The 13456-nt window shown below is 38.6% G+C and overlaps 1 protein-coding gene across 6 annotated transcripts in view; it reads left to right on the top strand.

Moving 5' to 3' along the window:
• LOC144479482 (zinc finger and BTB domain-containing protein 7A-like) overlaps positions 1-11778 on the top strand; it is a 200367-nt gene extending 188589 nt beyond the window's left edge. For all 6 annotated transcript variants that reach the window (XM_078198200.1, XM_078198198.1, XM_078198202.1 and 3 more), the window contains one exon: positions 2732-11778. In XM_078198200.1, the coding sequence (XP_078054326.1) occupies positions 2732-3212 (481 nt within the window). In that variant the 3' untranslated portion in view covers positions 3213-11778. The remainder of the gene's footprint in view (positions 1-2731) is intronic.
• The last annotated feature ends 1678 nt before the right edge of the window (positions 11779-13456 follow it).

Below are 13456 nucleotides of genomic sequence, written 5' to 3'. Positions count from 1 at the left end.
TGCTGAAGTGATAGCAACAATTGAACAATACGATGGCTTATTTCTTGCTTCCACCCACACTACCCTCTAATAGGCACATTGCAGGGTGTATCCTCAATCGTGTGTGAGTAAACACTGTGTTATGTTGTTGAACCGGTCACACGTTGTTTTATTAAAACCCTTATTCCGACATCACGTGCAGTAATGTTGATCTGCTGATGTTGGAAAACTGAAAATATTCTCTGGGTCAAGATTTCATTTTTCTGGATTCCATTTCTTCCGTTTCTGCCTGTTTCGTCCCGATAGTTTAAAAAAAAGTTTGACATCACATTGTTGTACCTAGCACAGAATCTCATGGCGACTCTGCCCAAAACAGCTGGTATTTACCACAAAATTTGTCTCGAGCTCCTGTGAAAGAACCAGCACTACTCCCAGGATCAGGTATAGCTGACCCTAGCTGAGGGGAGAAATATATGCAAGCTATCACATTTGTTATGCCATTGCAGGCTGAAGCCTTCGCTCCCTATATAAATAGCCTGGAGTTCCAGATGTCAGGGATGTTCATAGAATCATAGAAATCATAGAAACCCTACAGTACAGAAAGAGGCCATTCGGCCCATTGAGTCTGCACCAACCACAATCCCACTCAGGCCCTACCCCCATATCCCTACATATTTTACCCACTAATCCCTCTAACCTATGCATCTCAGGACACTAAGGGCAATTTTTAGCATAGCCAATCAACCTAACCCGCACATCTTTGGACTGTGGGAGGAAACCGGAGCACCCGGAGGAAACCCACGCAGACACGACGAGAATGTGCAAGCTCCACACAGACAGTGACCCAAGCCGGGAATCGAACCCAGGTTCCTGGAGCTGTGAAGCAGCAGTGCTAACCGCTGTGCTACCGTGCCGCCTTTGTTCTGTGTGGACTTGCCCTCTAATCCCATCCCCCAGCCAATGTTCTTGCTGACAGTTGCCCGTATGGTCACACCTCCATTTTTTCAATCTCTGACTATGTCCTTGTTGCTGTGAATGTGAAATTATTTCCAGTAAAAAGCATTTTGCTAAATCCTGAGTTCCATTCTTAAAAAGGCATTGTTTCTTTGAATTTCTGATAATGTAATCATTGTTGCATGACAGAAGGAGGCCATTTGGCCTGTCAAATGTACGCCAGCTCTCTATAAGATCAATGTTACTTGTCCAACTCACTGGCCATTACCCCCCTGTTTCCCTTTAAGTGCTTATTCTATTTCCTTGTGATTCGCCCTTTCAGGCAGTGGATCACAGATCCTAACCACTCGCCGTTTCTTTAAATGTTTTTTCTTGTGTCTTCTATGGCTCTTTGCCAATCATTTTAAAACGGTGTCCTCTTGACCTTTTTGTCAATGGGAAAGGTTTTCATCTACGCTAATGATTTTGAACACCTCCCTTCTCTTGACCTTCCTTTCTCTAAGGAGAACAACTTCAGCTTTTCCAACCTATCCTCGTAACTCAAATCCTTCAATCCTGGAACCATTCTCATAAATCTTTTCTGCATCTTCTCTAATGCTTTCCTTCCTAAAGTGTGATGTCCAGAATTGGGCTCAATAATCAACCCTGTATTAATGTTACTCAGAATTTAATAATTCTAATAAATTCTATTTTCAAATTTAAAAATAATTGCAAGTTGGGTAGTTATCTGATTAGGTAGAAAATTAAGTGCTGTGATCAGAAGTGTGGAAATTTACTGTGAAATGCTCATTTAGGGTTTCCAATCTTCCTGGAATGGCTGAGAGTCAACTGAAATTGGCATCTGTCCCCTGGTGGCCAAAGAAAGCAATCCGGGAGATTTTTTAATGATATTTTCATCCAATCACTGTAATAATTCAGCATCAGCAACCAAGAAGGGAAGAAACTACTACCCCCATCATAAGGCATTGCCATGCAGTGACATCAGATTAGGTACAGTGCCACCCAATTGAATTCAAACCTTAGACTGAAAAGAAAGTTGGGAGGACTTTTGCATGGAATTGGTGGGGTTTGGATTTCATCAAGGGGTCAAGTGCAAGCAGTGAGCATTAGCCAGAGTGCAATAGGTGTGAGCACAAGATTCGGATCACTTCAACTTGGATCTTTTAATTTCATTTAAAAATACGGAGATTGAGACATTTATTTCCATCTCCATTTTAGCAGATTTGAAACCATGGTCTCTGATCTTGCTTTGAGCCTCTTGAGAGTGAAACAAGTTTTTGTTTCCCCTCTTAAGTTTTAATCATTTTTCACCATCACTGCAAATTCATCCCTTTTGTCTAATTAAAGTTTGTGTTTTTTTTCCTCTCTTGTGCTTCTTTAGAACTCACTCACATCTCACCGGCAGCTTTACGTGATGTCACTTCCACTGACATCTCCCAGAATATGTCCAGCTAGAGATGACAATCCTGTGCTTAGTTGAGCTCACAAGTCTTTGCTGCAGGGACTGTGGAAATGGGATGAAGATGTGAGGGTTCCTTTTTTAATATAGAAACCTAGAGGAAGGGTTAATGTCCACAGTCCAAACACCACTACAGTGTAATAGAGTAGGAAAGACCAGCAATAAGTAAAGTAGTGACTGGGGCAAGCAAATCTTTTGTTTAAAACATTTGGAGATTTTAGGATAAAGAGAATACTGAGGATGGTTCAGTAAATGTTCGAGACATTTGCTCAATTTGTCATTTGAAATCAGGAGAAATGTTCCCTTTTCTAACCTGTTTATTTTCCTTCTGTTGTTTAGACAGGACAAGTTAAAAGTTCATATGAGGAAGCACACAGGAGAAAAGCCCTACTTGTGTATTGAGTGTGGAGCTGCGTTTGCGCACAACTATGACCTGAAGAATCACATGCGTGCCCACACAGGCCTCCGCCCCTACCAGTGTGATGCCTGCTTCAAGACCTTCGTCCGCTCAGACCACCTGCACAGGCACCTTAAAAAGGATGGCTGCAATGGCACCCCCTCCACGAGGGGACGCAAGCCTCGGGTGAGGGACCCCAGTGGCCTTGTGTCCGAGGGGTTTAATGATCCTGGTTGTGGAGAGAGCATCGGGGAGGAGGCTGCCAACCTGAACATGGAGTTGGAAGAAAACAGCAACCAACAGCACTTTGAAGATCGACCAGAAGAAGATTGTTCCAAGATTTTGGAGAATGAAGAGCCTGAGAGGCTGAATGTAGACGAGGATTTGATTGAGGATAACAAAAGCCAATTGTGTGAAAGCTAAACCAAATCATGGTAACAGGGATGTGGGTGGGATGGGCAGGGAACAGGGGCACAAACCTATTAGTAGTTCCTCATCCTTTTTAAACAAACATGGGCAAGAAGGATTTTTTTACTTTAATTCAGAAATAGCTTGGTAGTACAGTGCTAGACCTCCTTGTTTTACAGTTTAGACAAAGGAAATCACTGCTAGAATCTTAAGTAGAAGTTGACCCATGTTACACTCTTCAGGCCCCGGTAACTGCTGGGTATTCATCCTTGGTACAAATTAAGATGCTTGCTGACCCTCAGTTCAAATGATGCTCATGGATAAATGTATGAGGGGCCAAGGCTAATATAGGTATTTGGCCTAATATTGCCACAGGTACCCAGTACTGGCATTGGTCAACTTCTTCTAATTTTAATCAAATAGAAAGTAATGTTAAATTATGATTTTGTTTTGAATTCATAGTTTGGTGTAACTAGCTTTTATTTTTAACGTTCAAACTTATAACTATACAGTACAAACACAGGACAGGAACAGCTGTAATGAGATCGACTATATAAGACACATTTCTTAGAGGTTTTAAAGAATATTCAGTTTTTTTTTGTTTCCAAAGTCAGGTTCCAAGTAATTTTTATTTTAAAAAAGAAGAAACTTTTTTGCTGTTTTGCAAACAAGTTTAAAATCTAAGAATTTAGTTGTTTTTAAAAGAACGTTTACTGAATGTACAGCGTGTGTGACAATAGTGAATTTGAAAGGATTCGGGAGTGAAATGGAATGGGAAGGGCTTACACCTTTTCGAGTTAGCAATAAAGTTGGAAGGCCTAGCACTTTTATACAGGGGGTTCCATCAGTATGTGGATCAGGACCCTATGTAAAAATGTTTACAAGTGATATCCCTAATCAGTCAAATATGGAGAAAGGGAAAGGGTGAGAAAACTACTAATTCTGTTTTGTAACATAATAAATATATAGACCCTCTAAGCTCATTGCACTTCTAGCCTAGAGCTCAATTTGGGCCAGGTCATACAAGGCCCTCACCCAGTGTTGATCAGTTTAATTCATATGAGACAGAAGGAAAAGAAATTGACATTGAAAAATAATGTTTTAAAAAAGTTTTATTTAAATTCAAGATATGAATTCAAAATTAATTTTCTAGTAATTCCCTCTTGAAAACCTTCTGGGGGCTTGAGAAATCCAAGAGGCCAGATGCATTGTTGAAAAGATAAATCTTTTTCCTAATTAATTAGGAATGTTTATCAGGTAGATAATATTTGGTGACCAAGTATTTTGGTTCTGTCAGTGTATCCAAGCAAGAAGATGAAACCTATTGCCTGATGGAGCCTATATTGGAGCATGTGTTGTGGGGTTTCTTGAGAACTGCCACAGTCAGAGTCCTAACTCTACTTTTTGGCTGCGACTCCACAAAGAGTTCACAGAAAACCTAGATCTCAAGCCTTTGAGATGAAAGAATGTCTTTAATTTCTTCAGTTAATATCAGGCACTTAACTACATAGAGAAGATAAACATACAGAGCAGACAAGCACAACCTCCAATGGCATTCACACCAAGTTGGAACAGTTGACCCTGCTGGCCATTTATTTACTGCAGAGTTTTAATAGAGAGTGGTGGAAATCTAGGAAGAGAGTTCTAGTGAAATTTTTAGAATGTGTACTGTATCTAATCTCTTATCGTGCAACAATTGATTTAGAGCTTATGATTAATGAGGGAAGCTCCCAGTCTCTCTTGACCATTGAACTGAATAGCCAACTATTCCATAAATTTAATTTGTTGACCATGGTAGGCTGACCATAATATTCCCTCCAGTTGGTCTTGTTCCTTTCAAACCATGTCTAGTCTCGTATGGAGAGCTGAAGCAACATTGGGTGTATTGTTCTGGCTAACAAGTCCTAGTGTGGGTGTGTAAATAATATATATTTCACTTAATAAGATTTTATTTAATGGATTGACCTTTACTTTTTGATAGTGAACTTGTGGGGCAAGATGTGTATTTCAGCACTGTGTGAAGAGGAGCGGGTGTGGGAGCTTAGAGGGGAAGGTATGTTAGACACCACTACAGGCAACATTTTACCACATTCCTTATTTTTGCACTAAAAAATCTTCAACATGCAGGAGCCAGCACTGTTAAATGCGGAATACACCTTTCTGGTTGGTGAATAGTCAGCAAGTTCAGGATACCAACAGTCAAAGCTCATTGATATATATTTGTGTTCAGAGCATTTTGTCATTCTTACATACACCCTCTTTAAAATGCTATCTTTGGGAGTTGTATGAAAGTGTGTTTGAACAGGTGTGTGTTCTTGGGAGGGGGGGGGGTGATCTCTCTCTTTATTTAAATTTTCTTTTTAAATATGATTTCTCTATAATAGAGGGAGCTGTTAAAAAATGCATGCTATATGCGGGGTTGTGATTTTTCTAGAGTGTTCGAATGAAGAGGCTCGTCGTATATTTGTGCAGATTTGTTCATTTCTTGTATCCCAATGATGAATGTGATGAAGTATTGTATGAATTTTAGACTAACATTGTACATGGAATTCTCATGAAACACAGCATTGGTTAGTCTGGCTTCGAAATTGTGGCTGGTATGAAAAACTGCTGAGCTATTTAATTGAATTTAGTGAGCAGCTAACCCTTTTCAGTCAAATTCAAAGTCATATCTTTAGCCAATACCTGTGCCCATGGCAATACTAGGCAATTCATCTTGAATGAACAGAGTGATTAACAAGGGTGCCATATCTTTGTCTGTGGGCAATCAAGTATGTATGTGTAATGTGAATAATATATACTCAAAGATCTTCTCTTCCTGCATCTCTGGCCCTGATCTCCAGGTCCTGCAAAGTTATGTCTAGTCACTGGATTAGTATAAACTATTCTCTTTGCCTCCCTCCCTGTTCTGGTATCATGTTGCATTGTTTTAATTCAACACTCTTTGACACATTTGATCTACTGAGACCATGTCGTATAATTTTAAATTGTTGTGGAGGTGGTTTATTGTAGGTGAAGGAAAATTAACATCAAATTTCAGATGGGCCTAAATTAGTGAATAAATGTTGCTCTATAATCACAAGTTACTTGCCATGATGAAGGCCATATGTCCCATCTTAATTCATCTACGCAGTTCTACACTTGTCTGTCCCGTTCTCTCTCCTCCACCACCGCCCCCCCCCCCCCCCCCACCCCAATTACGGGAACTATTTTTTTCTTAAATGAATTCCAGGTTTTTGTCTCCATTACTGCTCGAGTCCATTCCATGTGATGATGGATTCCAATTGTTTGACAAGGAGCCTCCTGATATCAGTCTTAAAGTTACTTTTTCACTAGTTGGAACCTGGGTTCCCCTTTTCCTACTGTCACAGTTTAATATCCAAAATCTGTTTAGGAGCTGTTAACAATTCTGTGAATATAAAGTCTTTGCATAAACAAACATTTTTGGGAAGTAAAGCAAATTTTCGTGAGCAAAACATTTAGTTGCAGAGTATGCATCTTCCTGCTCGCTTCCTCGCCCCAATATATATTATGATTCAATTCAACAGTGGCCACTTTGTATAATGCACTGGATACAGCTGCCCTATAGTAAATTGCTGAATGTGATGCCATCTACTTCATTCCAGAAATTACTCTTTCCCCTTCATCATTCCATTCACTTGCAGCGCAAACATGGGGAGTATCTGTTCAGGTTTCTTCATGACCAGCCAACTTGAAACAGGTTGAGCTGAGAGCAGACCAATTCCCTGTTCTAAAGCTGCTCTCCAATATGACCCTGCTGAGAATTGATGGGAATCACTCCAGTTGTAGTCACAGCCTCAGCACATCAGTGGGCTCCATTCAGTGTAGGGTTACCAACTCTGGTCAGATATATTCCTGGAGGGTTTCATTACAAGATGTCCTGCAGCTTTTAATCCCATACAAAGACAACTTTAATTTGTATAGCATTTTTAACCTAGTAAAACCTCCCAATCCCCTTCACAGGAGAGTTAACAAAAACTTAGACAAAGCAGTAGGTTTTAAGGAGTGTCTTAAAGGAGATGAGGAAGGAGGTAGAGTATCTTCCAATATTTTATAACTAATAAACAAATGTGTTTAAAGAAAATAACATGCACACTTATTAAAGCCCTTTCTCACTTGGGGAGCTCATGACAGCACCCAGTAGATAAATCCCAGAGAATCCAGAACAATCCTAGAAATCTGGCATCTGTAATATAGTATCATTGGAGGCACAATTCCATGCTGATTAGAACTGGGGCTCCTGGCACACTCATCCATTGGCGGGTGATTATCAGTCATTCAAAATATATAATGTTTTCACATGTCTGAACATCCTAAATTTGTCCTGTTCAGTCAAATATAGTCTGTATTAGGTTAACATGATTTTGACATGACTTCTAAAAAATCCACAACCCCTACTGCAAAAAGAACTTTACCAATTATAAAAAGAATTACAACATTCAGAATGATTGTTATATTTTAGTTTTGGGTGATAAATATGTTTTACAATTTGCATTAATTATAAAGTGGGAAAATGCTTTTTGTCAATCAGACCTTTTTAAACTTGGCCTCCCTATTGCCTGCATAAAGCCAAGTTCTGGCCCAGGCACAGGCTTGCCCCTCCAGTTCCACTAGCTAAAAGCAAATTACTGTGGATACTGGAATCTGAAACCGAAAGAGAAATAAATGCTGGAAAATCTCAGCAGGTCTGGCAGCATCTGTGTGGAGAGAAAATAGCTGACATTTCAAGTCCAGATGTCCTTTGACAAAGGGTCACCTGGACTCAAAATGTCAGTACTTTTCTCTCCACACAGATGCTGCCAGACCTGCTGAGATTTTCCAGCATTTATTCTCTTTTGGTTTCAGTTCCATTAGTTGTTTGCCATTAGTAACCTCCCAAGACAAACAAGCTGGGACATCTTAACTTAATTCCTTGTTAACAGGAATAGAGCACAAAACCTCGCTGAATCTAACCCAATCGGTATTATGTAGGTATAAAATGTTAGTCTTGGGCCAGAGTGATGAGCGCTGTGGAAAATGGCACTGGTAGATTGATGTTGCAAGGAGATGGGTATTTCCATCTCAAATAGGGTGCTAAAAGTTCTGACGTCCAAAACCACAAAAAATTCCATCGAAAACAGAAATGTTATAAATGGGGACTCGAATAAACAGCCCATATTTCTGAAGATGCATGACTAAAATTTTGAGTTGAAGCTATCTTTGCTATTAACAACCCTGAATAAAACATAACCACCTTTAAAATTTTGCTTTGAAACATGAGGATGGGAAAGAGTATTAGCAGCTTTCAAAGTGATGGTGAGTAAATGTGCATGGGTTCCTGATAAGACACTGGCTCAATCCCTTGCTGCAGTTGTATTGAAGCTGGCAGGTTTCAGCAGGGCAATGCCCCGGCTGCAACACTACCCCCTACAGAATACTCTGCATTGGTGATTTCATGAACATGCAGAGCTTCTCACCTAAGCAGCTAATATTAAAATATTTAGATGGTGCAGGAAGCAGCCCTTTAAATATTTAAAAGCTATGTGGCGTTAAGTCAATGTCCGGGCGATTGAGCATTTTTAAAGCTAGTTTGATGCCACATTGTATTTGACCACCATGCATGTCAAATGGTATGCAGAGAGAGACTGCCCCCCTCTGGGCAGTCACACTCTCTCCAGAGTCAAGTTGGGCCCTGATTTCAGAGTTATATTAAAATTTTAAACATACCCCATATCTACTAGAGGCTCTGTTTGGCATCGTTTCTGGGAAGGTGATTAATGAACTCCATTAACAGTTATTATTTCCACTGAGGAATTTTAATTATTTTTAATGAGTTCACAGCTATGACTTAACTGTTGGGTGGACTATTGAATGGATGGTGTTGCACAGCTGGGCAACACAATGTATTCAGTAGTCCACCCAACTGTTTGCCCATTCCTGGGTGGTAGTTTACAGCGACGTATGGGGAGATAAATAAGGACCCATAATGACTAAAATTGAACATTCTAATATTTTTGTTGGTTTTTGCCCTTCATTCTAAAACTAAATGGTTTAGAAATATTTTAAATGAATGTCTCCGAAATACTTGGTGGAAAATTTACAAGAGTGAACTTCCTCCTGCCAGTGATTTGGTGATTCTAATGCAGTTTTGTAGTTGCAACAAGTCATCAACCAGAGGAATTTCATCTTTTAAAATGAAATTGTTTTCATCACAAAATGATAAGTAATCAAACTTATTTCCTTCTCAATTCTGAACTCTGCCTAATCTTTATTTTTACCCAATTAATCAATCAATAATTGGATATTCACCTCATCTCTTTAATATAATATGGCTAGTAATCAAACGTCAGCACAAAGAAATTCTATCATAGGCCGGAATTATTGCCTCTTACCAAACCTGCACTGCATGCTGGTTCATTCAAAACATTCTCTTCAGAGGTGATTGCCCTGAGTTTTTGAGATCACAAGGGTTACTGTCACCATAAATGTTTTTATACCAAACAATAGGATGAATGATTTTAAGCTATCTTGACTCTTCATATGATAGCTTTACTGAAAAATCAGCTTGTGCAATCTGTGTGAAACAAATATACATCGAGCATTGTAGAGGGTGGAGAGAAGAGCAACAAGACTGACCCCATGTGTAAAACTATGTGGAATAATTGGCAAGGCTTGGCTTTTTACAGTCTAAAAACAGCTAAAACTGTATATAGAATGCTAAATGGTACAGATAAAGTAAATCACTATTTCTCAAATAGTGCCAGACAGCAAGTAAATTTAAGACATATCAGAAAGAAGCTCTTAACTCTAAGTGACAAAAGGAATGGCCTGACAGATAGCATTGTAGTGATGAAAACATTGAGGATCTTTGAGGTGCTGTTATATCACGTGTTGAGTTAATTATATTAGAGAGATGAACTGAATACCTTCATGCATCCTTGACGTATTTTTTGTTTTAATGTTCTCCCAGCCAATCGTCACTGAAGTTTATCCTCTGGGAAAATGAAGATAGGTACTGCATCATAACAGTAACAATGGCTAAAATTGGATTTACAAAACTTTCTGTTGTGTTTCATGAGTTTCCGTTCTTTATTCCAAAATGAAATGGCACATTGGCACAGGAGCCTAGAAGTGGAGTGGCATCTCATGTATAATTCATTGTTAAAGCACAGAGGGAACATTCCATACTTTGTGTGCATAGATTCTTAAGCTGGGGAGGGAAAGAAATAGAGAGAATATAAAAATTGCACTTTGGGCTATTGGTGAATTTTAATGTTGTAAATAAAACCACTAAATCAATCAGCATAGTCCAAAATACTTAGTTTTATACTGAAAAAATCCAAAGAAATTGAGTACTGTTATGCATATATTGTACACTTTGAATTTTCCTGCCCATTTTTAATTTTTTCCAGTTATATTTCTGTTTCATATCTTTCAATTGAGTGCACTGTTGCACAACCTTTTGGATTTTACAACAACAAAAAATTCCAACAGACAAGATTTAAAGTATGATAAAACAAACACACACACCACACACACACGCAAAATAGGGGGCATGTGAAGATTAAAGGATTTTACTCTACACAACTGGCAGCTTGGGAATGTTTTGGGAATTATATTTATAATAATGCGCTTTGAAATACAGGCAAGGTTTTGGGAATCTGTGGGAACCTTTTCTGCCAGTTCTTGAAGTTCATTATTTTTCTTGAATCATTCTGAGGAATGAGCTTCTTAATTAAGTGTGATATTTTTGACTAGTATTTTTAAAAAATTGATGTAGTTCAATGCAACTAAAGTAATGTTATTTGTCACTTATTAATGTGGCACTTGATCCTTTTAAAAGGCCTGGTGCAGAACATTGTTTTGTCTAATACTTGCTCTCTGTCCTTCCTCTGTGGTACCTGGCATCCTTCCACCTACCCCATAATTGGCAGAGCAGAACTGGACAACCAGGTGTGCAAAACCCTAATGCTGTGCCATAATATATCCCGTAGCTCGAACCTACTGATTGTCACATCACCTGTACTGAGCGCTTGAGTGACTCATGCATGAAACAGTAAAACGAGCCACAGAGTTATTTAGCTCTGTAAAAATTACACCTGCCAAATTAAACCTTGAAGGCAATTATATTTCAAAAAACAGGCAGGAAATTCACACGGTCGCATGGTTAGTGCTGACCCAGCTCTTGTATTGGCAGTACTATGGTTTTTTTTTTAATAAGCATCTTGGAATGTCTCACACATAAGGCATTATAATACATAGGGAAGTGTAAGGTGTCTGTGCAAAGATTACAACATATACCTCTGTAACCCTGGCACAGAATTCTGCTGACAGCATTGTTACATTTTAATGGACTTGCAGAAGGGGAGCGCGAGATGATGTCTTCTTATATGTAAGAGCCTGCCAGTCCTCTATGTTCAAAAATGCCTAATAATCACCCATTCCTGCCCGCATTTTCAGCAGATATCCTAAGCTTTGTTAGAAAGCATCTTTAATTGTATTTTATAAGCTCTGTATTGGTATTCGTGGACAAATACTGAGCATGTTTGATCTTCCTTTCCAATTTAACTTACTTTAAATGAGTTAACATTTTTGCTAAGATACAAAGCAGTGTCATGAGCACATATTCAATGTTTGTCCCCAAATATCTCCTTTCTCCGCTATAGTCGTACTTTCTTACTTTGACCTTGCTACCTGCTGCCCTAGTTACCCATATTATATTTCAAATGTCCCTTTTATCCAATTGTCATGCCTGTGAAATATATTACAATGAAGTTTCAAATTTGAAATTAAATAATGTAATTTTTAAAATTTCTTCAACATGCTAGTGGATTTCTAGAGACTGTACCTGACCATTCTGTTGGGCTTCTCCAATGTCCAATGCACATCAAGAACTGGAAAGGAAGTCAGGTCTGGTAGATACCAAAGCCTTGTACTGTATTTGCTTGCTGTGGCTGAATGATGTAATGCCTTACTGTTATCATTGTGTAATAACATGCTGTACTGTAATGGATGATGGGTATTTTCTCAGGTTCTAGCACAGGGTGGGATCCAAGGTTTGAAATTTGCTCGAGGAAAATTATTGCCCTCTCCTCCTTTCCCCACAAACATATCCTGTATGACAGGAACAGTCTGTGACTCTATTTATTATATTAATTTGATTACTCCAATTACCAAACCTGCATCTCATCCTTTTTTCAAAAAGTGATTTTATAGAAAATAATTTTATCATGAGATATTCATTGGGTATAGCCCAAAAATATAATGTTTTTTTTATTTAAATACTTCGATTTTTGTTTAAATTTTTCCAAATTTAGTATGGAAAATAAAAGCTGTATTTCTGTATATTGTGATAATGTGTATGAAACATGTAATTCCTTTATCTGTGAGCAATTGGACTTGGGATGTTACTATCTCAGCGGTATCTCATTTCATGCTTTGCCAATCCCAGTCATAAAAATCACTCCGCAAAGGTTGCTGGGGCTGGATTGAGTTCCAAAGTGATCAGAACATGATAAAAACTTTTTTTTTCTATCTGATGGGCTTTAAAAGAACGTAGCACAAGTGGCAGATTTTTTTTCCACCTTCCCAAGGATTATCAGAACTTAACACTTAAAACATGACAGGAAACCTGCTAATACTTTTTGCACCCGGTTTTCCCCAAGATTCTAGTCTATATTGACTGGAATCATGCCAATCACTTAGAATTAGAATTTTAATGTAAACTATGGAGAGTTAGTAAGTCCCAGTTTCATCCTATCCATAATATTGGAACTCACTATTCAAAACTGCTCAGTACAACTCAAAGAAGCAGTTCTCAATATGTTTGAACTCCCCCTTCTGCCTTAGTGGGAACTGTCTGATCACTAATGTGCCTCTTTAAGGCATAATATGGTTGGGGTTATGTCACGCAGGGAATCACAGACACAAGTTTGTACCCCAGCACCGCTCAGTAATGTTATATTGTCCTATTATCAGGTATTTCTTTGTGCTGAATATGGGGGTCAAATTAGCAGTGAAGTGTGTGAGATTCCTGTTTGTCTGCATAAAGTGACCGATTGCAAATCTCTAGTATTTTCATGACATTAAAAAAAGAAAAATAGAATCCAGGTTGTTAGGTTAGTAAGGCCAATTGAATTGGACAAACAATGGCCGAAAAATTGTAGGATAGTGCCTAACTGGGGACATCTAGGTCTAAATTGAATGGGATTTTCTGTCACAAATGGTAAAGCAGAGTGCCAACATAAATCTATTTATGT

This window comes from Mustelus asterias, chromosome 26, assembly GCF_964213995.1.
Source record: "Mustelus asterias chromosome 26, sMusAst1.hap1.1, whole genome shotgun sequence".
NCBI classification, from domain to species: Eukaryota; Metazoa; Chordata; class Chondrichthyes; order Carcharhiniformes; family Triakidae; genus Mustelus; species Mustelus asterias.
This window is presented reverse-complemented; position numbering and strand designations above follow the sequence as displayed.